General features: G+C 45.0%; 2 protein-coding genes across 8 annotated transcripts in view; one reads left to right on the top strand and one right to left on the bottom strand.

Moving 5' to 3' along the window:
* The first annotated feature begins 13,670 nt into the window (after positions 1 to 13,670).
* On the top strand, positions 13,671 to 17,275 carry SRP14 (signal recognition particle 14). 2 transcript variants are annotated; one of them, XM_059059025.2, is made up of 5 exons: positions 13,671 to 13,823; positions 13,978 to 14,050; positions 14,577 to 14,689; positions 15,862 to 15,894; positions 16,576 to 17,275. In XM_059059025.2, exons 1-5 carry the CDS (start codon positions 13,800 to 13,802, stop codon positions 16,663 to 16,665), a joined length of 333 nt encoding a protein of 110 aa, XP_058915008.1. In that variant the 5' UTR covers positions 13,671 to 13,799; the 3' UTR covers positions 16,666 to 17,275. The 2 variants fall into 2 exon arrangements, 1 of the variants encoding a protein (XP_058915008.1); XR_009334852.2 differs by having other exon boundaries at positions 13,732 to 13,823; positions 13,978 to 14,190.
* Positions 17,276 to 17,416: 141 nt separating this feature from the next.
* The window catches only part of EIF2AK4 (eukaryotic translation initiation factor 2 alpha kinase 4), a 115,711-nt gene continuing 106,928 nt past the window's right edge, over positions 17,417 to 26,199 (bottom strand). For 2 of the 6 annotated variants that reach the window (XM_059058993.2, XM_067028952.1), the window contains 7 exons: positions 25,108 to 25,220; positions 22,556 to 22,614; positions 21,533 to 21,630; positions 20,203 to 20,271; positions 19,752 to 19,796; positions 18,277 to 18,395; positions 17,417 to 17,657 (listed from right to left, as the gene is read on the bottom strand). In XM_059058993.2, coding sequence (XP_058914976.1) covers positions 17,600 to 17,657; positions 18,277 to 18,395; positions 19,752 to 19,796; positions 20,203 to 20,271; positions 21,533 to 21,630; positions 22,556 to 22,614; positions 25,108 to 25,220 — 561 coding nt within the window. In that variant the 3' untranslated portion in view covers positions 17,417 to 17,599. Of the gene's footprint in view, positions 17,658 to 18,276; positions 18,396 to 19,751; positions 19,797 to 20,202; positions 20,272 to 21,532; positions 21,631 to 22,555; positions 22,615 to 25,107; positions 25,221 to 26,199 lie in introns of those variants that run through there. The other 4 variants (XM_067028951.1, XR_010839647.1, XM_067028953.1 and 1 more) reach the window with 4 other exon arrangements.

Genomic DNA, 26,199 nt, shown 5'->3' with positions numbered 1-26,199 from the left:
GCTCAGCGGCCATGGCTCACGGGCCCAGCCGCTCCGCGGCGTGTGGGATCTTCCCGGACTGGGGCACGAACCCATGTCCCCTGCATCGGCAGGCGGACTCTCAACCACTGTGCCACCAGGGAAGCCCGCCTATCAATTTCTGACCTTATAAATTAGCCCCATCCTATCTTTCCATCCTCAACTCCCTCCTTTTTGCCATACAGGGAACATCCATTACCACTGTGGTATAATACAAAAATCTATTTGGGCTTTGTCCCCCTTACCTGGTACAGAGCTTTAAAACATGCGTGTTATTTCCTAAGTAATAGGAATGTCTTTTGTTATTCACAACCAGACCTTCCTGCCATAACTGAGTTTATGCTAATGAGGTGACCAGTGGTAGGTCCTTAGGTGGTTTGAAGGGGGACAAAGGGCTGAGGTGGGACTGGCCCTGCTAGAAAGAAGGTGCAAAATTTCATCCCCACCCCACTTCCAACCTCTGGGGAGAGGTGGATGACTGGAGAAGGAGTTCAATCACGTGGTCAATGGTTTAATCAACTGTGCCCATTGCGTGAAACCCCATATAAAAATTCTGGACGCTGAAGCTCAGAGGAACTTCCTATTTGGTGAACACACCAGGTGAGGTGATACACCTGATCCGTGAGGAGAGGGCATGGAAGTTCTGCACTCTTCCCCCCAGACCTTCCCTATTATGGATCTTCCCTTTGTTCTAGAATTATATTTTATAATAAAACTCTAAGTATAGCACATTTAGTGAGTTCTATGAGTCATTCTAGCAAATTATTGAACCTGAAGCGGGGCAGTGGGAACTATTGTATGAATTTGTAGCCAAGTCAGACAGAAGTATGGGTAGCCTGGGGACTCCATCTGCACCTGTCATCTGAAGTAAGGGCAGTCTTCTGGGGGAATCTGCCCTTTAACTTGTGGGATCTGAAGCTAAGCCTGAGGAGTTAGTGTCAGAACTGACCCTGAACTGAATTTCGTGACTCCCGGTTGGTGTCAGAGATGTGTCACAAGTACAACCAAAGAGGCTTCCTTACAACCTTCCCTATAAATCCCATGCATTCCTAACCTGTCCTCCTGTCTGAAATGTCTCTCTAGCCTCCCACGCTCACTAGTCCACTGGCTTCAGCTTTTCTAAATCCTTCCTGTCCTTCAAAGCCCACTGCCTTTACAACTTGGTACTACAAGGGCTGTCCTGAAGCCTTTCCTCATATGCAGAAATCTGGGCCTCTGCCAGGTAGCATGTTTGGGGGAAAGGGATCTGGTGGTAGGAGGGTGCCCCAGGCAAAGGAGCTGCTCATGAAATGCTCCTGGATAAATAGAAGGAGAGGGCTGCATTGCAGCGAGGAGGGCTGCTGGCCTGGCTGAGCTCTTCTTGAAGAAGCAGCCTCTGCTGCAGGCCTCTCCACCTCTCTCCTTCCTCTGTTCCTGTGAGAAGCAATGTCCTGGGGTAGGCAGTGGCTGGGAGATTCTGGCTCTGCAGGTCCCAGCCCCACTGGCCCTGATGGTAAACACAGAGTTTTGGCATCTTCTCTGTAGTTATGGGCAGTGTTCACCCAGGCCAACAAACACACACCTTCTCGTGCATGTACCTTAGTGTGTGTGCATACACGCGCATGCACACACGCACACACACACACGCACACACACACAGAGGCAGGAGCATGCCAAGCCCATGTCTGCATTGCTCTGGGCTGCAGTTGGAAAGTGCCCCACGTCGGCGTGTTCTGGTCGATGGTCTGGTCCTCTCCCCCTTTGCTTTTTGCCAACACTGGTCCTGGCAGCGTGTGGCCCTGCAGACTAAAGGCCAACGGAGACCAGCGTGTTCCCCTCTCCCACACCCTCTAGGCTCCCTTCCGCCCTACACACTCCACCCCGTGCTGACGCTGCCTCCAAGAGCCTAGGGTTGTGGCTCCTTTTTAAACAACTCAGCGTCTAAGCCACGTGGGTGACCTGGTGGGAGGCCAGAGAGCAGCGTCACCCCGCCCCCCCACACCACTGGACGATGAGCAGGTAGTAGATGGCTAGGAGCTAAACTGGACTCTTCCCTCAGGGGCTGATGAGGCCTGGGAGGCAAACATGGAGGGTTACAGAAAGTGACCCAGAAGGCATTTAGGAAGCCCAAGGCCTTCTGCCACATGATTGCCTACAGGGAACTGGTCTGAGCAATCAGCCCTAGATCAGGCTTCAGAAAAAGCACAGCTCCTGTGATATCTGGACTGCCCCTTTCTCTCCCTTTTCCAGTCCCCTTCCCCTCTGAAAGCCTCTCCCAGTATACCTTAGGTCCTAGGAAGGCAGAATCTTAGCCGTTTATTTTTAGCTTAACTGTGGCCTGAAAGGCTTGGTCCCCAGGTGAAGGCATTTTAAGGAGCAGCTTACAGGGGAAGAGCATTGGGAGGGCTGGGCTCTTTCTTTCCTTGCATTACTATGCCCCACTCTCTGCTCTCAGGCGTGTCCTTTCTCCCAGCTCATTGCAAATTGGGGGTGGGCAGCTGTGACTGAGGGATGACCTCAAACTATTTAGAAGGATTACAGCTCTTCACCAAGTGTTGGGGAAGCTTCTATAAAATTAGCTCCTCTTGAGGTGTTCTCAGTCCGACAGACCCAATTCTCTTTATCATGGGGATCTGGGGAAATAAAACCCTACCATCTCAGGTCCTAAATTGAATCCCATTCCATTTTATCTAGCCCTCAATCAGACGCTCATCCTAATTTCTCTTCCAGCTACCTGAGCACCAGTTACCACAGCAACCCCAAAGCTCCCTCAGAGCACTGGACTCTCACATTTTAAACTGGAAGTCACCCTAGAGCTCATCAGTCCCAACTTCCCATGTTACAAGGAAGGAGACTGAAGTCCACCTATGGGAAGTGACTTGTCCAAGGTCACACAGCTTTTTCGTGGCAGAATTAAGATGAAAATGCTGCACTTTGACTTCCAAACCAGTGCTCTCTCTGCAAAGCCACACCACTTAGCATCCCCACTGAGCTCAGAGTTTGGGATCTGGAGTTTAGGTCCTATTTCTAGAGACATCGTGGGAAATTCTAGAATGAGGTCTGCATGAAGAGTCAGCACCTGTTTTTCTCCTGAAGCTCTTGTTTTGTGTTACATTGCCTCAGGCAAGGTGGGGATGCGGGGCGGAGGGGGGGGGCGCTGCTGGGCCATGGTGTGCCTCTGCTGGGCTCCCGGCTTGTCCAAACCGACCTGGGGAGCAGGTGTGGGCCCTCTGTCCCCAGAGCTTCTTGAAGAACAGTTTGTTCTGCAGGGGCTGCAGCCGGGGTAGAAGGAGAGTGACAGACACCAGCACAGCCCTGGAACCTGCTGCAGCTGCTTCCTGTTGTCAGACGGCTCTCCGGCTGAGGGGCTGAGCTCCCTGGCACCCTGCTCGCCCCTGCCTAGCTCTCCACCGGGACCACCTGCCTGCCTAGGCCAGCGACCTCCCAGGGATACAGAGGAAGACCAAGTTCAAGGAGTGAGAGCTCAGAGGAAGGAAGCGGCCCAGGGCCAGACACACTTCCAGCTTCATTCTGTGCAAACGGGATCCCGTCCCCTGAATGTGCATGTTCACTCCTGCCTCGCCTCCCCTTCCCCATCGGGAAGACTTTCCCACCATCCCCGTAAAGCCAACTTCTCCCTGTTCTTCAGGTCCCCTCGTCCTTGTGCACGGTGACACCCCTGCCCTGCCATTGGCCGTACTGGACCGTCCAGTATGAGCGTGTGGGCCCCAACCTCACACTGCCTTGTTTTGTGGTTTGACATTTCACCTGGGTTTGTTTTGTCTCCTCTTTAAGACTTAAAGACAGGAGAATTTGGGTCCCTAACCACTGCCTCCTATTTCAGACAAGATCCCTTACAGAGCTGAGCTCAGAGCTGACCCTATGGTAGGGACACAGCAAATCCTCGTTGAATGTCCCAGCGTCTCTGTCCTGGTTCCTGTGTGAACTGCAGTCACCCCAGACTGGGGCGTGTGGGGAGAAGAACAACTTGGGCTTCCCTGTCCGGAATCTTCTGCCCGGTAGTCATGATGCCTCATTATGGGAAGCTGCCCAAGGCCTTGCCCCTCTCCGAGCTTGCTTTCAGATTCCCCTCTGACTAATAATGAGAGTATTATGGAGCTGGCCTGGGTGGACCACCTCCCGTCTACACAGGATTCCCCCAGTGTGAACGCTTGTAGGTAGATGGCCAGGGAAAGGGGAGAGTGGTGGACGCCTGCAAGGAGGCCGCTATCCACCTCAGGGCACCGCTCAGAACACTCCCAGTATGGGCTCTCCAGCCTCCATCTCCCTGGGGACTAGCTCATTGTCCCCAGGGGGTCTCAGAGGGGCTGGGGTAGAGGGCGAGGGAGCACTAACCTCTCAGCCCAGCGCTCTTCCCCCCATTGTGAAATGGCCTTGGATGAGGGCCAAGCAGGAAGCCACCTCCTATAGGCTCTAACTCAATTCCTGGCACCTGGGGTGTGAAGATGGGCCCCAGGCTCTTCCTTTCCCGAGGGAGGCTTGAGCTTGACACTGAGCCTGCCTGCTAGGAGACAGCCTGAGCTGCCCTTGGCTAATCGAGAGGGCCCTATGCCTCCCTGACAGCTATGTGGGACATTCAGAGGGGTGTGAAGGGCAGTGGTAAGTGCATGGGCCTGGGGCTCAGGGTTTCCAGCCTCTACTCTGCCATTATGAGCTTTGTGACCTTGGGCAAGTCACTTTCCCTCTCTGGGCCTCACTCAGTTTTCTTACTTGTGACTAACTAGAAGGTAAAGCATCAGGCTAGAAAGATCTTGCAGGCCTCTCGAAGCTTGATACTATGACTCACTGAAGTCAGTGATTCATTGACGTTATTACCAGGACTTGGCTCTGGTCTGGCAGGGAGTCTGTTCACTATGTCTCTGTAGGTTTCCCCATATAAATCTGCAACTGCTGGTCTCTCAGAGCCATGGAGTGGGCTTCCCTGGACAATCAAGGATGAATGATGACAGAGGCCAAGAGATGAAGAGCATCTGTTACTTTGGGGAGTTAGGACACCTGGGTAATTTGTACAGAAACTCTGGCTACATAATTTCCTGCCCTTCAATTCCAGGCGGGAAATTTAAACATTTGGGATCCCTAATCATCATGAATAAAGGGACCCCTTCTCCCACGCACTAAACTCTTAAACGTAAGGGGAGGAGGAAGGCAAGAAGAGGACAGCGTTCTTCACACCCCAGACCTCTAGCCTGCCTGGGACGACTTCAGCGATAACCACGCCTGCTTTTCTTGGTCTCAGTTTCTCCTCGTACAGCCTGGGGTGTGGTGGCCCTCTACTTCCTGAGGTTCAGCAAGGAAGGAAACCATCGATGAGAAGGGGAGACCCTGTTAAAGCTCACACGTGTTTCATGAGTGCTGTCACCCAATTCTACACACGGCTGACCTTCCAGACGATGGGAGACAAGGTGCCCATGGGGTGTAGTCTATGGGGTACTGGGAATTTCTTGGAAGCTCCCCAGAGCCACAGCACCTGAAATCCCACCATTAGAGTCTTTTCTTTGTTTAATATTGCCTAAGTTGCCTCCAAAAATGGAGTGAGTGCGACATATCTAACCATCTGTCATGAACATATTAGCATGATTTAGCTACCAGATGGGTGGCCTCTGCACAGCTAGCTGAGGTTAGTGAGAGACTGGGGTTTGGTGTGGGTGGAGGGGAAGGTGTTTCGGAGGACTGAAAGCTTGTACTCAGGACACTGCTTGAGTAGGAGGGGAAAATAACAATGAAACCCGGCCTTTCTGCCGTGCTTTCTCAGGTACCACTCCACCAAAGCAGTGTGAGCAGAATATTCCCTTTTTACAGTTGAGGAAATGGAGGCTCATAGGGATTAAAAAAGTGACTTCTCTTCAGAAACACAGCCAGAAGGTGTTGAGTCCAAGGCCTAGAGTCCAAGAATTGAGAACGCAGGAGGCAGGATTTTGCCTGTGTTGGGGGATGGAGGTGGGGTGGGGGACAGGGGCTTGGGAGGGAGGAGGGGAAAGATGACAAGTGGAGAGCAGAACCCCAGGTTTTTCTTCTGTGCCCAGAGCTGGCCTCTTTTCTGACTTCCCTCCCTTCTCACCATCTCCTATCCCTTTCCCACCACCTTTTGGGACATCTGAAAGCCCTGCCTCCTGTCTGGGCTGCCCTCAGACTGCGCCATTTGCCTGTTCTCCTCCCGGTCAGGGACAGTGCAGCATGGCGGTTGGCCCAGGTTCAGATCTCCACTCCACCTCTTACTGGGGGTGTGACCAAGGCACATCTTTCCACCTCTTGGTGCCTCAGCGTCTTCTGACAGAAAGTGGACATCAAACAACATTCACCTCACAAGACTACTAGGAGGGTTCAAGAGAGAATATAGTTAAAGCAACCAGAAGTGAGCCTGGCACTAGTCATTTCTCAGTAAATATAAGCCAGGTATTCTCTGAGAAAAAAGGAGTCTCTCCTCTAACACAGAACTCGGTCCACCTCCCGTGACCCCAGCACCTAGGACAGTGCCGGCATGAGTGGGTGCTCATTTAGTCCATGCTCAGTGATGGAATGAATGATAATGTCCATTACAGAGAAACTCCTAGCCTCGGCAGAAATGATTCTGAAAAATGATGTTAACAATCTTGGATATTTTTATGGTCTAAGGTCATGGGGACAAGACCTGGGAAGGCTAGGGCTGCCTGCAGCCGCACTTGTCTGACAAGGTCAGGGCGTCCCCTGCCGGCCCCAAGGTGTGCTGCAGGCAGGGCCCTGTGGGGCACTCCCACTCCTGAGGTGCCTGTCTGGAGGGGGGCCTAGTGGCACTGCTTACTTTCCCTACCTCGCCTCGAGCAAGGGGAAGGCCAGTGCTAACCACTGGCCCTCATGGGCTCTGGACATTTCCCTAAGGGCTCTCAGGTGGGGCTGGGGGGAGAGAAGCAGTAGCTCATAAATTTGTTTGTGGAAGAGACTTTGGCAATCTAGTCTAAGTCCTTAACATGATGATGAAAAAAAATATATATATCTATCGGACACTTACTGTGAGCGCTTTACATGGATTATCTCATTGAAACCTGAAAACAACCCTTTGAGGTGGGTACTACACAGAGGAAACTATAGATAGGTGCCTCTCTCAAGGTCCCACACAAAGTAAGGGACCAGCGGCAAACCCAGGGCCCTTGACCCCCAGTCCAGTGCTCTAGTGCTGTCTCTCCAGGACACTGAATCCAGGACTACATCCTGGGGGCACAGGCAGGGGCAGAAGTCCCTGGAGGCTTGCGTCTCCCAAGAAGACACACAGTGAACATTTGTTGATTGACTGACAGAAAGAATAAAGGATCTGGTAGTTCCAAGCGTCTGGTTGTATTCAGCCCAGGGAATGTGTTGCCATGGCAACCAGGAGGTTATTCTCTCTCTCTGGGGACACAGACTTCTAGAACACTTCTAGGATATGTGTGGCCACCTCCCTTTGCCTTCTCTCAGATGTCTCCACCAGACCTAACCACCTCCCAAGACTCAGGAGGGCTCCCCGGCCTTACCCTGAACCCAAACCCACCCAACACCATTTTATGCTGTGTTTTGCTGATACCTTCCCTCCTTCCTTCATCCTTAGCTGATCTTAAAGTCAGCGCACTGGGCTACGGTGAGGCAGGTCAGAACCTGAGGTGTGGTCCCCCTCAGAAACAGGATACTGTCAAACCAGCACAGTATCTGACAAGATGGGCACTGATCCATGCTTGCTGTCATGATCTGCTTCTGTAGAATAAATCCATTATACCTTGACAAACAGGAAAGGGGAACAGCCAACTGCAGTCCAGTGACTAGGGTGCAATAATGCACACCTTAGCTCATTTCCTCCTTCCCAGGACACAGTGAGGGAGGCGCTTGGATTACATCTCCATTTTATAAGGAAATTGAGGCACAGAAGGATTTAAGTCGATTTGGAATAAGCAAAAAAAGATTAGTGGGTGTTTCCAGTGGAAAACTTGGCAGTATTTAGAGCACATCCGCTGTGCTACCTGATTAGAGCCTTTCATTGCCTTTGAGCTTGTTTGCAACTCTAAATTGTACAGAACTGATGGCAATGCAATGATTCCTGTCTATGGATACTCAAATTCTGTTTGTTCGAGGGACAACAGTCTCCTCTTGTGGAAAAGTCAATTTGCTTCTGTTTACAAGTTGATCTCAATATTCCTGGTCTATATATGTGTCTGTTCTTTGGAGTCTCCTTTGAATGACTTGTAGCAGCTATCTGGTTCCCTCATTAATGATAAGGTAAATAGATCTTGAATATGTGTATGAGAGTCATGATTTCACCTTTTAATGTTTTAGATTATCCTTTAACAGGAGTAACAGGTAATTTGCCTCTGGTTGCTTAGACAAAGAGAGGTAGACCTGGGGTTCGAACCCAGGCATCTAGGATGCAGCATCTGTGTTTATAACCATCACCCTATGTTCCAGGTACTGAATAGCTTGATTGCATTAGAGTGGCTGCAGCTGTAAATAACTCAGACCCTTGATCCTACTTCAAACCCTACAGCTCTAATTAAAAGCTAATAAACTAAATGGTGGACACGTGTGACCACAACTTTTGGGAGCGAGAGCTGTGGGTGGTATAAGCAGGACACTCATCCAGGCCCTTGGGCCACTACGGCTGAGGAGCACTGGGTGTTCTTTTCTCCCAGGCCTTCCGGTAGTGGCGCTGAACTTGGGCTTAAGTAGATGCCGGTGCTGTGGGCTGAGGGGCTCTGTGTTGCCCTTGGTTCTGCCCAGACCTTTGCTGAAGGCCCAGACGAGGGAGGAGATTTGGGGGCCATTTTCCATTCCCCAGGTCTCCTGGGGTGAGGGAGAAGGAGCCGGGAGCAGTGTCGGCTGCGTGGCTGGGAGACAGTGATCCAGCTGCCTGCTGCATGTACTCTTCTGCTCCAGGCACCAAAAGCCACCAACCTGATCAAGGTAGGATTTCAGGTGCTTGACAACATTAGAATTTTAACCACATCTTGGGGACTTCCCTGGTGGCGCAGTGGTTAAGAATCCGCCTGCCAATGCAGGGGACACGGGTTTGAGCCCTGGTCCGGGAAGATCCTACATGCCGCGGAGCAACTAAGCCTGTGTGCTGCAACTACTGAGCCTGTGCTACTGAGCCCACGAGCCACAACTACTCAGCCAACGTGCCACAACTACTGCAGCCTGCGGGCATAGAGCCTGTGCTCTGCAACAAGAGAAGCCACTACAATGAGAAGCCCGCGCACCACAGCAGAGTAGCCTCTGCTTACTACAGCTAGAGAAAGCCTGTGCACAGCAACGAAGACCCAACACAGCTAAAAATAAATATATTAAAAAAAAAAAAAAAAGAATTTAACCACATCTAATTGACAGAGACTTTCAATATCTTTGTTCACTGAGCTACCTTTACTCCTGACTGGTCATAAACAATTCCATTTTTTCTTGTCGGGGAATTTATTTTCAGATGTATATTTTTATAGATTGATTCACTTCCTTCTTGCTTTTATTCATTGTTTTTAATTTTTAAATCTAAAATTTTAAAATGTAGCCACATTATTTTGTTTCATAGTACTTCTTTTTATCATTTTTAATTTATGGCAGAAATACTGGTTTTCCATTTATGATAATTATATTAAAAAAACTTGTTTAAGTATAAAACGAGTCAACTTAAACGTGTTAACTGATAGTGCAGGTGGTATTTGGATAATGGCAGAAATCAAGATGGTGGTGTCCAAATGATGGAATTTATATATTATTATAAATGATAGCACTGTTTGTTACTCTTTTTTACGCGGGCCTCTCCTGCTGCGGAGCACAGGCTCTGGACGCGCAGGCTCAGCGGCCATGGCTCACGGGCCCGGCTGCTCCGCGGCATGTGGGATCTTCCCGGACCGGGGCACGAACCCATGTCCCCTGCATCGGCAGGCGGACTCTCGACCACTGCGCCACGAGGGAAGCCCTGTTTATTACTCTTTATTGAGCATTTATTACGTGTCAGCCTCAATGCCATCCATGTGATGCTGTCCAATAGAATCTGTGCTAGTGGAAATGCTCTATATCTGCACTATTCAAGCCACATGGGGCTACTGGGTCCTTGAAATGTGGCTAGTGAGACTAAAGAATTGAATGTTTTCTTTTATCTAATTTTAATTAATTTAAATTTAAGTATCCATGTTTACCATATTTGAGCAAGCATGTCTTAAATATTAACTCTTTATAACATCTGTGAACTATTATTATTGCCATTTTGCTGATGAAGAGATTTAGACTTTGAGAGGTTGCCTGAGGTCACATAAGTAGCAGAGGTGGCATCTGAACCCAGACGCATTGAACTACAGAACAGGTGCTCTTAATCACTTCCCACAGAAAAAGCCCAAAGAACTTTCTGTCAGTAGTTGAATTGTACTGGGCCACCACGTGTGATGCTAAAACTGGCAGACTTGTGTATTTCTTTTACTAGAGTGGCTTGTTCTGTCATGGGATGGCCTTGAGGTATCACACAGGGTGGCTGGCATGACTGTTGATTTTTGAGTGGAACTGAGGAGTGACTGAGCCCGTGGGGAGCAGTGAGATGTGTCCACATTGAGGGCTAATCCTGACAAGGCCCCAGTTGAATCATGGCCTCCAGGCTCTGTGCTCCTCGAGCACAGGGCCATTTCCTTCACCCTGGTGTCGCCAGTGCCAAGCCCATGGCTCTAAAGGACATTGGTCAATGTTCAATGAATGATAGAGGCTTAGAGCACAACTGTCATCATTTAGGGCAAGTTTTGGATCACACAACTCTGTAACTGGTTTCACTTAAATTCATGATCATAAATATCAAGTGAGCCCTCACATTCCCTGGCAGTCTGACAACACATCTTAAATATGTTCAGTCTGATGATTTCACACTTTCTTCCAAATGTCCAGCACCCAGATTATCTTGTGGCTTTTGGTTCTCCAGGATCTGTACCTGTTTGTAATCCTCCATTGTGTGGGTCTTGGTGAAAGGCAAGGAATATAAAAGGGTCAGAGGGTCACTCCCTCACCTACCCCAGGACTTGGGCTCAAGCATATGGTCTAGGATTGGTCAGTCTGGGGCTTGTAACTAGGACTCTGACTTCTGAGCTAGTGAGACCAAGGCCCAGGGCTCTTTAGAGGCTATTCATAGTGGTAGTCATTGCAGGGTTGTCTTCTGCTGGCAGCCCTATAGGAGGAGTTTTCACCAGACCATTCCAGTCTGTGCTAGTTCCATGAGCATATGAAGATGACTCCCCAGTTTGTAGTTATAACTTCTACCTCTCCGCTGAGCTCCAAACTTGTATATGCACTTGCTTACTTAATAGTTCCACTTGGATATGTAATAGGCATCTCAGATATTACAAGACCAAAAAAACTCTTTTCACTTTCTTTTTTTTTTTTTTTTTTTGCGGTACGCGGGCCCCTCACTGCTGTGGCCTCTCCCGTTGCGGAGCACAGGCTCCGGACGCACAGGCTCAGCGGCCATGGCTCACGGGCTTAGTTGCTCCGCGGCATGTGGGATCTTCCCGGACCAGGGCACGAACCCGTGTCTCCTGCATCGGCAGGCGGATTCTCAACCACTGCGCCACCAGGGAAGCCCCTTTTCACTTTCTTATAAAACTATTTACTTCTCACGTCTTTCCTATCTTAGTAAATGGCACCACCATCCACCCAATTGCTCAAATTCAAAAACCTATGAGTCATCCCCGATTTCCCTTTTCCTCTTAACGTCCACAGCCGGTTGAGTACAAGTCCTGTTGACTCTACCTTCAAAGTATACACTAACCTGATCGGAAATGTTGCTAGCACCTGGACTTTTGCAATAACTTCTGCAGTAGCCCCCAACCCTTCACCAAGATATCTATGTTGCAATACCTGGAACCTATGACTATGTTACCTTACATGTTTAAAGGACTTTGTGATTAAATTAAGGATCTTGAGATGGGGAGATTATTCTGGATTATCCAGGAAGGTCCAATATAACCACAAGTTTCTTATGAGAGGGAAGCAGGAGGATCAAAGTCAGTAGTAGGAGATGTGACAATGGAAGCAAGAGGTGGCAATGGTGTGAGGAAGGGGCCATGAGCCAAGGAATGCAGGTGGCTTCTAGAAGGGCAAGGAAACAGATTTTTCCCCTGAAGCTTGCAGATGGAATGCAGCCCTGCAGACACATTGATTTTAGACTTCTGACCTCCAAACCTGTAAAAGAATAAATTCATGCTGTTTTAAGCCACTAAGTTTGTGCAGATTTGTTACAGCAGCAATAGGAAGCTAATACAACCCTCTAATTGGTCTCCCCATTTCCTGCCTTGTCTCTACAATGCTTTATCTACACCACAGCCTGAGGATCTTCAAAAAAGCTAAATTGGATTGTCACCGTTCCATTTAAAACTTCCTTACCAAGAAGCTTTTCTTTGTATTTGGAACAAAATCCAAATTTACCAGGGCCATCGGCCCTATATGAGCTGGTCAGTGGATACCTCTCCATACTCCTTCACCCCTCCTTCCACATGCCGCCTCCACCCCACCCCCCAAGCCTTGTGGACATGGGGCAACTTGTTTCCCCATTGGGGCCCTTGTTCTAGCCATTCCCTGTGTCTGGAACACTCTGTCCCCAGATTTTTTTTTTTTTTTTTTTTTTTTGCTGTATGCAGGCCTGTCACTGCTGTGGCCTCTCCCTTTACGGAGCACAGGCTCCGGACGCGCAGGCTCAGCGGCCATGGCTCACAGGCCCAGCCGCTCCGCAGCATGTGGGATCTTCCCGAACAGGGGCACGAACCCTCGTTCCCTGTATCGGCAGGCGGACTCTCAACCACTGCGCCACCAGGGAAGCCCTGTCCCCAGATTTTTGAATGACTAATCCCTTTAGCTTTCAGCTCAAAGTTCTCCTCTTTAGAGGGATTTCCCTGACCCTAACCTAAAGTAGTGCCCCTGTCACTCTCATTTGTATCATCCTGTTTAGTTGTCCGCACAGCACTCTTTATCTGAAGCTATACTTACTAGTTTACTGTTTATTTCCTCTCTACTCCTTTAACCCAAGTTTTAGGAAACCAGAAACTTGTATCCTGCTGTAGCCCCCTCTCCTACAACACTGCCTGGCATAGGCTAAGAGACCCTCAGTGAAAACCCATTGCATGATTTCATGCTTGACTTTTCCAAGACCTAGGGTTCAAGTTGGCTACTGGCAGAGCAGGGCCTACACCCCAGGTCTCCAGACTGAACCCAGAGGTGAAACTGAGACATGGCTCCAGGCCCTCTTGCTAGAGCTGGGGCCACCCAGCCTGGTCAGAGAAGAGGGAGAGTTCAGAGGGAACTCATGGAGAGTTCCCGCCTTGGGAACTTATTACAATGACAATGGTAATGAAAACAACAGCTAACGTTATCGAGCACCCTCTATGAGCCAGGCATTGTTGTAGGTGTTTAATATAAGTTCATTTGCTCTTCACAACCACACAGTGAAGTGGATACTATTATTATAGGCTGAGGAAACTGAAGCGCGGAACAACAGTACAGCTGAATATACACAACTATAGGTTTCCATCATATCCGTCCTGTGCTCTCTCACTCTCTCCCACTGCTTGGGTTAGATTATTTGCTTGTCTGTGAACTCGTGCACACCCCAAGGGCCCCGGGGTCGTTGCCTTCCCGGGACTGGAGGGGGGTGCCCCAGAGCGCAGGCGCGGGGCGGGGCGGGCGGGCAGAGGGCGGAAGCAGGGATTGGGTGGAAGAGAGCTGAAACCTAATAGCGGAAGTCCCGCCCAGCCCGGGGGGAACTTCCGGCTCCAACGGCTTGGGGTTTATGCTGACTGAGCGGAGCGAGCAGTGCCAGGATGGTGCTGCTGGAGAGTGAGCAGGTATAGCTAGAGCTGGCCGGCTGAGGGACCGATACTGTTTGGGGCTTAGCTCGGGACCTCTGTCTCCTTCTGCGGGAGGGACTGGGACTTGACGAGGAGGAGGGCGGGTGGGGGGTTGGAGTTGCCTAACGGGGCCGGGCTTCTTGTGTTCCAGTTCCTGACGGAGCTGACCAGGCTCTTCCAGAAGTGCCGGTTGTCGGGCAGCGTGTTCATCACCCTGAAGAAGTGTAAGCAGCTGTGGATGCAGGAAGGCCGGAAGGGAGCTGGGAGGCCGAGCGATGCCCCGGCCCGGGTGCCCAGTGACTGGGAGCCACAGGCAGAGTTTGTCTGCCACGCGTCCCCGCCTTCCCGTACCTTCCTACACCTGGTACTGGCACATTCAGGGCTGAGGGGCCGGAGAGTATTGGGGATTGTGGCTGGTGCGGCCCCCAGCACTTAGCCACTTAAGTCAGTTCCGGTTCCAGTGGGCCCTAAGCATGTCGGGGCTCGTATTTTTGTCAAGGATCCCAAACCGCGCCATGATTAGTGAGATTTAGTCTGCTTTGATATTACGGTGTTCCCATCGTGGAAGTGGCAAGTAGGTCCCCAAAGTGTGGGCAAGGCGTCTGTAATAGCAGGTAATGTGGTTAACAGAACTAGATCAGTGGAGGTGGATTAGGTATCCTCTTGGAATCTTTCTCCTACTTTTTAACTCTTCATCTACCTGTTAACCACATCTGTGGCTGTGTTCACCGGTATGTATTTTTCATGCAGATGATGGTCGAACTAAACCCATTCCAAGGAAGGGTTCTGTGGAGGGCTTTGAGCCCTCAGACAACAAGTGTCTGTTAAGAGCTACTGATGGGAAAAAGAAGATCAGCACTGTGGTGAGTTCGATTCCTAACACTCCTAATTTTGGAGTTTAAAGACTTGAATTTAACTTGAGGGGTATATCTGAACCAGGTTTTTTTTTTTTTTTAAGTTATTAAATAATGCCTGGTGTGTAGCTCCCCAGCTGTTTTGGGATCAGGGTCTTCTTTTATTACCTTAGTAATAGAAAACCCAAAAGCAAAATTAAAACGAAGAAGGTAGAAGCCAAACGCTTGTTAGAAATAAAATTAGCATACTGGTCCTTACTCAGAGTAGCATTGTTAAGGAGCAGTTGGCATATTTGATTCCTTATTCTTTTACTGTGCTGGGCCTTCAGTGAACAGCTTCTTGGTATCAGATGCTTTTACTTTTAAGCTGATTGTTCATTTATCTTTGTGGTTCACGTACCAAACATGTATTATATTAGGCTTTGTATTTGATAGCATATGATTTAGTCAAGAGTCCTAGTAGTATTCCCTTTCAAAGTGGAGGTTGAATATGGCAAAGCAAGAGACTGCTTGGATTCCAAATGAATACTTCTTTATTCTGCCGGGGCAGAACCAGACCTGCCCTCTAATCACATCAGCATAGGATATTCATGAGAATGTATGCCATAATTAGGTGATATCTCCCATTACCAGTTATCTTGAGAAGACTTCTACAGTAAAGCAAGCTTATGTGGCTTTTAAAAATAAAGTTGGGGGTCATGAAATACGGAAAACTAAGGAGTCTTCAGAGGTAGAATATCTTTTGTTGTGGTAGCTTGCAATTTGCTTAAATGGGCCTGAATTAATGGTAGGTTTAAAATAAGATGGGGAGGAAGTAATTTAAAAGTATCTTGCACAAAAGATTAAGTCCTTTGACGTCTCTCAGAACCCTGAGAAAAAGTCAGTGCCATGTGTGTAAGAGATTTCAACAGAGGCAAGAGGCATAGCTTCTTAAGGAGCCCACTTCTGCCTCTTTCCCAACTTGGTACAATTCTCAAAGTGTAGGGCTACTTTGCTTGTTCCTCAGGCAGAGGAAAGTGGAGTAGAAAAATAGCTCTTAGTGTATTATGACCTCTGCAATTGGAAAGAAATATTTTTAAAGATTAGGATGTTGTCTTCACAAGGCTTTTGAGTTGTTATCGGGTGAGGCAGATGATTCCTATGTGGATAATAGGGGTGACCTTTTCCCCATTCTTTTCCAGGTGAGCTCCAAAGAAGTGAATAAGTTTCAGATGGTGAGTGCCTGGTGTTCTCTGTGTCTCCTTTCTCAGGGCAAGAGTCAGCATAATAATTAACACCGGCTTAAGATTGCTATGTAGGTTCACTGCTCTCCGGTGATGTTTTACCAGTAGTTTATGAGTAAAAGCTGCTAGGCTGTGAATTCTTTCAACGCTGATATTGTCTTTTTTAGCTAGATTTTGTTGTCTTAGGCTTCAGATATGCTCTATGTATAGTATAGCTGAACAAGAAGTTGCCTGTAGTTTTCCATGTTTGCTTGAAAAAAGTAAAAAGGGCTTTCCTGGTGGCTTAGTGGTTGAGAGTCCGCCTGCCGATGCAGGGGACACGGGTTTGTGCCCCGGTCCGGGAGGATCCCACATGCCGCGGAGCGGCTGGGCCCATGAGCCATGAGCCTGTGCTCCACAGCGGGAGAGGCCATGACAGTGGGAGGCCCGCGTACCGCCAAAAAAAAAAAAAAAAAAAAAGTAATAAACATGCAGCTCACTAGTGGGTGTTGCAGAAGCTGCTAGCTGCTATAACGTGAGGGTGTTTTCCTTAGGATACAAGTATCCCCATGGTATTATATGCGTTATCAGATAGGCTTTCTGATTTTGGCTACCCTAAATCCATTATGGAAGCACAGCAGATGCTCCATCAATTTGCAACTCTTCCCACTAAGGTCATGCTCTGTCTTTTAGGCTTATTCAAACCTATTGAGAGCTAACATGGATGGGCTGAAGAAGAGGGACAAAAAGAGCAAGAGTAAGAAGAGCAAAGCAGCACAGTGAAGGGTACCGGATTTCCCGCTTTCACCAGTTAACCACTGAATTGCTATTTTTCCTTTGGTTTTTACTTTTGGCCACAAAGCTGGGTTTCTGATTTCCCTACAATAACTGTTTTCATGTGAGATTAGGGTCATTTTTGGATGGAAGAAGGGCTGCAGTGTTTACAGGGTAGTTACAAGAAGCCAGTTTATTTTATATCTGGCTAAGTGGTCTGTGTTGTATGGTTGTATGTTTCTGGATAATAGTTTATAGTCTCTGTAGCCGTCTGTGAAGAGCACTGTATCATTAAACTTTTATTTATCAGTACTGACCATCTTTTATTCCTTTTCCCATCCCATAAAAAGTTTTTGGCAATAGCTCCTCATTCTGGAATGACTGATTATGAATAGGCTTTAGGCCCTGTCTTATGAGTCACTGGAATTGAAACCTGGCAATATTATAAAAAGTTGTTATTTCATTGGTATTTTTCCCAACTTGGCTATATAATTTTATCATCATTGTTCCTTTAACAAATTTGAATGAGTTCTCATAGCCAAATGAGAGTTTGCTTAACCAAACTAAGGATAAGCCTATTACAAAATCATCAAGAATAAAGATTCCAAGTTAATGATGATATTTGATTTCTTTATGCCCTTTATTTTGGACATTTTCATGTGCTCAGTATATAGGGCTGAGAAGAACAAGGCTGTTTTCTTGTGTTCTAGCTCCACAAAACCTTTAGTGCTAATAGATTTGCAATTAAAAAGCAACAGATATATGAAAACGTTTATTATATTCAAAAGATAAATTTATAATATATTACACATGAAAAACCTACAAAGCTCAACTCTGTAGGACAGCTTCTTAGAACGTAAAGCTAATTTAAAACAATGAATGTACAACATTTTATAGTATAAGCTCCTGTCTGTTTGAACAATGTAGTGATCGTTCTGTAGGATTAAAATAAGATTCTGTAGTAGTCATCTCTGTAGCTATACAGGAACAGCACAGACACCCTGCAAAAGAAGGGAGAAGACAGGATCAGTATAATAATGGTAGAGAACAGAGTTGATAAATTATTTTTAGAACACTCAACTGTAGGAGTTTTGTGTAATCAACAACAATATGGAAGGCCAGTCACTAAAAACATTACATAAGTTTTAGAGAAGCTGTGACTGGCAAGGGTCCACAGTATAAGGGTCTACACAAGGAGCCCACCATTCACCTCACAGGCTTTGTTGTTTCCTTTTAAGTGGATGATAACATGAACAACTGGCAAGGGGACATAAAACAAAGTAGTCACACTTGTTTTCGTTCATTTAAATGTTTCTAGGAGTTACCTGGGTGATTAAAAATTATAACTGGTGCAGAAAAAGCATTTGAAAAAATTATAACTGGGATAGGTACTACTGGGACCACTGCGTTTTGTTATTGACAAGATCATGACTGTGATTCACGGTCCTGATTACCAGTTGCAGTTCTAATGTAGCAACTTATTAGCCATCTAACGTCAACATGACAATAAGATATTTGTCACTTAAAAACCCCTCCTTGGAAAAACACCTCAGAAACCAAAAAAACCCTCTTTGAGTTTTAACCCATGTTGAAGCCTACAATGCCTAAGTGATGACTTACTTTTTTTCTACTTTGATGTTATAAATTTCATCACAGACTAATTTGAGGTATCTTTGCTTTGGCAGGCGTGACAGCAGCTGCTTCACAGTTGTGTTAAATGCCTGTTCATCAGCATCCCACTAGGAAAAAAACAGATAAGACTTAACAACAGATACTAGGGTTTATTAAAACTTTTTTTCTGGGTCTCTGATGAAATGTCAATGCCATTCCCCCCTTTAAGTATACTGAAAAGATCAGTTACAGGGAGAGAGAACTAATTGGGGAGACTTCTAGGGTTCTTCCTTTGAAGCATCGAGTTTCTTTACAAGACCAGTTTACTAGATCCTGACTAACAGTGCTGCAGCCCCAGTGTGCTCATGTGACTTTATGCCAGTTATTTCTGCCAACTGTTGACTTTCTGTGAAATGGAGATACCACCTCTGATATATACCCATTTGAGTGGCTCATAAAGCAGTAAATTCCCAGTATATGCTTATTTACCAGACAACAGAATACTAGTGGGGAGGGGAAACAGGGAAGGGGGAAGTCAGCTTATAAAAGAAGCTACAAGGATATATTGTACAGCACAGGGAATATAGCCAATATTTTATATAAATGGAGAATAACCTTTAAAAAAAAAACCAAAATGTAGTATGAGATGTTAGCTCTGGGGCAAAGTTCATTTTTCATCTAACTTAATCTGTGACTAAACTACTCTGGATAGACAAAAACATTCTTTGGTATGACGTTGCAAAAATCACCTGTAGTTATTCTTACAGTTGAACATACTTATAGCAAAGGTAAGTATTTACATTTTTTTAAAGTTCAATTAGGCTATTCGATAATAAGGGTATGTACCTGTTATATATAAAAAAAAGCATATGAAAAAGGACCTAAATTTAATTTTTACGAAAAGATCTTCCATGTAGTTCTAGTTCTGCAAATGAGCTTCCCTAGTTGGAATGAAGGTTTGCAGAAGCGGCATAGTATAGTGGGTAAGAACATAGATTTCACTAGTCTGCCTAAGTTCATATGCTGGCTCTGCAACTTCCTACTTAGGTGAATTTGAGTAAGATATCTAACCTGTCTGCCTCCCATTCTCCATAAAACGTAAAATGATTCCATTTATCTGTAAAATGGGGATCTGTAAGAAGGTAACATACGTATCCCTTGGGGTTGTTGTGATTAAATGAGTTAATATTTGTAAAGTGCTTAGAACAAGGCCTGCCACAGCCTGACACACAGTAAAAGCACTACGTGTTTGTTAAAATCACCTCTGAAATTAAAAACAAAGTCACTAGAAAAGTGTGATCCCCTCAAAATTTGATTTAGTAATACATATGTCACATAAAAGGAACAATGTTACCAGATTCCTGGAACTGCCAGGAAAATACCTAATATCACTAAGAAAATAATGCCATTTTCAACTTTCTTTTGGCAAATCAACAGCTTCGGGATTTTAAAGGCCGTAATGCAGAAGAGTTCATCTTGCTTACCTCTAATGATAGAAACTGTAAGATTGTTTCTTTGGGTAGATCCACCTGTTTATACACAAAAATGTACATCATGTCAGGGAACCTAGGCAGCACATACTGACTTGTGCCTATGGTGTCACTTTGTATGGAGCAACATGAATGGGATGCTCCCGTGCTTACTGAACTGGACAGTGATGCAATCTCAGCACTGGTGAACTAATACTCCCAGGCCCCACACATCACACCCCAGAGGTTTGACATTGCTATCTGCAAAGGCCTGAAACATTTAGAAAAATGATGATTTTCGTGTTCAGTCTCCTTCCCCCCAATCTTTCAGAGGAAGAAACTAGGAGAAACGGGCCTTCATCCCAAAGCTGCTAACTGAGCAAAAAAAAAAGCCCTGACCACTGAGGAAACTACTTTGACAGTATGGACAAAAGCCATCCTCAAAAAGTTAAAGAAAGTGACTTACAGCCAAAATTTCAATTTCACTGCTTTTCTGATGCAAGTTAGCAAGGGAGGTCTGAAGTCGGGTTTGTACCTAAGAAGAAGAAAGCATGTTAGAATTCAGAACCTGTCAAACCAAGCCATCTTTCTTGCCATTTCATTTCTTATTCTAGGAAACAATCACAGGTGACAAACCAAAGCCTAGAAGGGATCCCAAATATTATATAAGGACTTGCTCTTAATCCACCTCAGGAAGATGAGTGTCCAGCCTATTATAATCTCAGGGGAAATGAGATTTTTATAGCCTTTCTTGATCATTTGTTTACTAATCCACCTAGATGCTTATTTCTTTATAATTTTGAAATGAACCTAATAAAAGCTCAGTACTCAAATAGTGCATGTGGAAGCAGGGAGATTTTAGTATTAAGCTAAATTTAGAAAAAGGGGACAATGACAGCAATGAGAACATGGAACTGAAATATGGTAGAAAGATATGAAAAACAAGTTTCTACCCAACATCCTGAGAAACAGCCAGAAAAGCTAACAAAATGAGGTAACTCGATCTTTTGTATTTCAATCTAATTACATTCCTAAATAATGACTGCTCTCTTCATACCTTCTTCCCAAATGAGGCCAGTGTCCTACCTGTGCTCATTAGCCTTGTCCTGCACTTCCCTTCCCACTGTCCCTCCCATTTGGAACACCCTCATCTTCCCTCCCTGCCTATTTAAATCCTTCAGGGATCACCTCCACGAAGCCTTTCTTGATCATCCATGCAAACACTGATCTTTGTCTCTCCCCCATGTCTGTAGCACACTCTAACACTCATTCAGTGTACTTATTAATTCAGCATCCTATTACTGATTTCCTTCTGTTTTCCAACTATATAATGCATATGCTTCAGAGGTTATAAACTCTTCAAGGACTGGGGCCCTGTCAGGTCTTTTCTATTTTACCTGGCACTTAGCACAGAATCAGGCAAATAGCAGATATCAAAAACATGTATGTAGTGAGAAACCTGGCCCAAGTCTCGGGGTAGATCTCTTCTGCTTTGTTATTTACAACAAAACCAAACAAACCCCATCTGTTATTAGAGCTGGATCACAAAGTTTTTGTTTGGATCCAGTAATTCTGACAACAGCTGCATCTAGGTGCCCACAGTGTACACTGACGCCTCTTTGGAGGACAAATGGGGCAGAATCCTGGCACCAGAGATGCTCTGTGTTGATGGACTTTTCAGAAGTCACCAAGTTCAGGAAGTGGAAAGAAAAACATTTCCAGGAAACTCTTTTCCTCTCCTGTTCTCTTCCTCCTTTGTAGCTCACATTAGAAAGCCAAGGAAACTGACCATATACCTGAGTTTCATACCGCCTCCTAGTGCTGGCTGACAGCTTCTCTGGGGCTACCACGCTCACAATGGGAAAAACTGTTGCTCCATGGATTTCAAACAAACCTGAAACAGACAGTTTTAGCTGTTATGGCCTCATCTGGTCCCACTTTCTATAACACACCACAGAGATGGCGGAGATGATTAGAATCCACTCGAGAGTGATTCTATGGACTGGATTGTGTCTGAGCTTTCTGTTCTATCTCTGCAACTGCCTGTGCTTGACCAGAAGGAGCCCAGAACCCCACCCAACCCCCAGCAGTTCTGACACTTCTGTCAAGATCACCAGCCTTCTCTCCTCAGGTGGGAGGTGACAAAGGCATAGAGAGAGGCAGTATGAGCCAAACCTCATGATCCTAAGAAAAAAAATCAAACAGTATTTCCCAAACTCTAATACTTCTTTAAATTCCTCAAAGCATTTGAAATCTGATGGTAGCACAAAGTCTGCTAACAGAAATGGACCCAGAAGACCCAATTCTGTTAAAAGCCAAGTATGTCTTCTCGTGGACTTCACTGAGACATTTCTTTTTCAGTCAGGTTGACAGATCTGGTGACACTAAAGGCGTAACTATCACCACTGTTCCCTCTTGGCTTTCATGAAAACAAATGTATATAGTGTCTTTCTCCAAGGCATTTCAAAATGCTTTTCTTCAATCTTCCATATGGGGAAAATGTATCTACATTTGACCTATAAAATAAACTGAATCAAAGCAAGATTAAACCACTTGTAAAAATAAGAGATATATCAGGACCAAAAGAGTCACCAAACTCCCAGTGGTTTTATCATTTTCTAGAATGTGGGTTTCAAACGGATAAATTCCATTTGGTATAACTAACTGTGTATATGTTACTTTAAGAGTATATTTCTGATGCAGTGAGTTAGCCACAGTCATAAGTATTTAGAGCAAACGCATGCGCGCGCACACACACACACACACACACACACACACACACAAAAGCATTATGTTTAGGTTACAATTAGTAATTATACCTGAAGCATTAGAAAATGACCCCTTCAGATTTTGTACTGCAAGATTATCGGAAGCTTCTCTAAAAACAAGCAAACAAAAACAATCAGAATAAACAGTCATTAAGACAAAACAACACAGATAATTTACAGTGAGCTATACTTAGAGGGAGGCTTTTTTCTATTAAATATAAAAAAAATTAATAAATATTGGTTATTAGTGGAGGAAAAACAAAAACAAAAAAACTTGCACTTAATTATGCTTTTGGTTAAGAGCAAATAAAAATTATCAAGGCTGTCACTTCAAATTAACATTCTAGAGACAACATTCTGATTTATTCAGCTGGGTGTGAAGTACTGGCTCAACATAAGAAGCTAATTTCAATGAAATATAATGGGTGTTCTTTCTGCTCCCCTCACAATACAAGGAAACATTAGCAATGCCCCGCCTTCATTATGGCAGCAACCTTGGTGATCACCCACAGGAGAACATTTAGTAAATGAGATTCTTTCAAAAGCTGTTGAATGGATGTTCTTTCAAAGACTGAATTAATTTATAGCCTTTGAGAGACATAATAGCACTCTATCTTGGGAAAACAGGGAAATAAACATTCACATGGAGGAAAGATTTTAAACCTTTCCCTGCTAAAACTAAATCCCATCTGGCCTGTTAAGTGTCTTAATGATGTTTGCCTGTACTATTACTAATAGTCACTATTAATTAGTTGACTATTTTTTGTTTTTCCTTCTAAACCTCTGCCTTTGATTTGGATTCTTAATCCTAATACCTATTGACTTCAACAACATTATATTCTCTTAGAAAAAGCCTGATGGTGAATGTAGTCAAGCTAGGTGCATATGGGCAGGGTCAGGGGCTGGGGACAGAGAAGCAAACAAGCAGGAACATTTATTTTATATAAGCCAGGTTTTTTCTGTCTTGGCACTACTGACATTTTGGGCCAGGTAACTCTTTGTTGGGGTGGGGGTGGGGGGTCAGTCCTCTGCACTGCAGGATGTTTAACAGCATCCCTGGTCCCTGCTAGATACCAGTAGCACCTCCCGTTTAACAACCAAAAATGCTGTCTCCAAACATGGCCAAATGTCCTCTGAGGGGCAAAACTCCTGCTGGTTGAGAATCACGGATATAAGCCAAAAAAAGTAGAGTACTGTATTTTCTGATTATGAGCATAAATACAGGAGTTAACAAATATATAGTAAAGCTTAAGGGAAATTAACATCCCTTGTAATCCCACTAATCAGAAATAACTATAATTTAAAAATTTGGTCCATCATTCCACACATTCTTCTATGTATGGGCTATATATTTTGGTTGAAACAAAAATGGGATCATATCATACATCTTATTTGTGGACACCCTTCCTTGTAATAAACTCAGCTTTACCATAATAATCATTTTTAAAGGCTGCACAGTATTTCACTATATTTACTGTAATTAGAACAGTCTTCTATAATACTGTGATACTATAAGTGAGATTCTCAAAGTGTGGTCCAGAGACCCCTGGAAGGCCCTGAGATCCTTTCACAGGGTATCTGCAACGTCAAAATTATTTTCGCAACAATCCTAAAATGTTAACTATCCTTTTTATTCTTATCCTCTCATTAATGTGTGGTGGACTTTTCCAGAGACTACAGGATGTGTGATATCACAACAGACTGAATGCAGAAACAGACAATATAGTTTCTTCTACTAAAGCATTAGAGATTACAAAAATGTAAAACAATGCATTAACAATATCTGCAAAAATGTGAAACAATGCCACTCTTTCTTACTACATTTATTTTGTTTTTGGAAAATAGTTATTTTCCACTAAAAAATGTTATGTAGGTTTGCATGTAATGAGTTATTTAAAATAAGTATTTTTAAAATGTTTACATTTTAATTTCTAACATAGAAATTATTGATAGATATAATCCACATAAAGTTCTTTGGGGTCCTCAAATAATTTAAGGGTATAAAGGGGTTCTGAAACCAAAAAGTTTGAGAACTGCTATTATAAACAGTGCCTTGATAGACATCTTTGTACATATCCCTATGGAATAATTTTACTATAAATTCCTAAAGTGGAATTGCTGGGTCAATTTTTTTTTTAAAGTTTTAGTTTTTAGGCTTTTAACTTTGTTAAATTCCTATCCAGAGAGTTGAACCAATTTGCATTCCTATGATGAGTATGTGAGATCTTTTCCTAGAATATTATAATTTCCCAGAGTATTAGATCTTTCAAAACCACTGACAAAACACTACTGAAATTCACTGATTAACAGACCAAATAAGATAATGGCAGATAGATTTTGGTTCCTTAGGCTTTTCAAAATGATAAAATTTTTTTTGACATGTTATGAAGGACAAACGTTGAAAGTCAGTTATGAGTAGTCTTACATAGGGGGTCATATACTTAAACTGCTGAGTTATTCAGAAGCAATAGAATGGTTCAATAAAAGTTATCCTGACCCATCTTTATTTCCCAAAAGGATCAAACTGACTTTTAAAATAAATGTATGGTAATTCTAGATAGGCAGTTGCAGCTGTTTTTCTGGGCTTTTGTTTACTAAGTTACCTGATAGTCCTCTCATCACTGACTTTAGTCCTCAGTTTCTGCACAACATGGTCCACGAGATCAGACTCCAGCACACGTTTCTCTGTTTGCCTTTCCTTCTCAAAAGACTTAACCTTAAAAAGAATGAAACAGATCCATCATTTCTGAAGCCAACAGGCTGAAGAGTACTGTAGTAAGTCTACTAAGTCAACAGTTTAGGTTGATGGCTCTTAACCAGGGGTGATTTTGCTCGCCACAGGACATCTAGCAATGATTAGAGACACCTGTGGTTGTGACAGCTGAGGGGGGCGCTACTGGCATCTAGTGGGTAGACGCTAGGGATGCTGCTAAACATCCTACAACGCACAAGACAGCAGCCCCACAAAGAAGTATCTAGCTCCAAATGTCAAAATGTGGCTGCTGAGAAACCCTGGTCTAGATCAGAATAGCTTATTATAGATGACAGAATTAAAAAAAAAAAAAAAAGGCCAAGACGAACCAGCTCCTATTTCATTTGATTCTTTCACATATTTTCCCTCTTAAACATCCTCAGGTCAGTCACCAAGGTTTCTACAACTCCTTGCCCCCTCCTTTCCAAACCCTAGTCCAGTCATCCCACTTTTACAGTGCCTATCTTTTCATCTTCACTCCCATGGCCAACACTCTGCCTTGGCTTGGGATAGCCTGATATTCTGCCCTCAGCTACCCCATCTCCAATTCTCCCTTACTCCATTCCATGCTACATATCCCTGCAGATGAATTTTTCTCATATACACCCCGATGTCCCCTTCTGTCCAAAAACATACACTGGCTCCCCCCTAACTGCTAAATCAAGTCCAAATTCCTTGGTTGGGCATTCTGGCTCTCCTTGATCTAGCTAGAACCGTTCTCTCCTGCTGAAGTGCCCTTCTCCACAATCCTGCTTCACCCAAAATGGACTAATCAGGGTAATACCAGAAGAGTTCTCTGCTGGCCTGCCTCTATCTTTGGGACAATTCTACTGAAAGAACTACATTACCATTGCTATTCCTTTGCTTAAAAGGCCTTTTTAGCACGTACCTATATCCTGCCCATCCACGAGGGTCCAGCATTAATCCCACCTCCATTCTGAAG

Source organism: Kogia breviceps, chromosome 3 (assembly GCF_026419965.1).
Source record: "Kogia breviceps isolate mKogBre1 chromosome 3, mKogBre1 haplotype 1, whole genome shotgun sequence".
NCBI classification, from domain to species: Eukaryota; Metazoa; Chordata; class Mammalia; order Artiodactyla; family Physeteridae; genus Kogia; species Kogia breviceps.
This window is presented reverse-complemented; position numbering and strand designations above follow the sequence as displayed.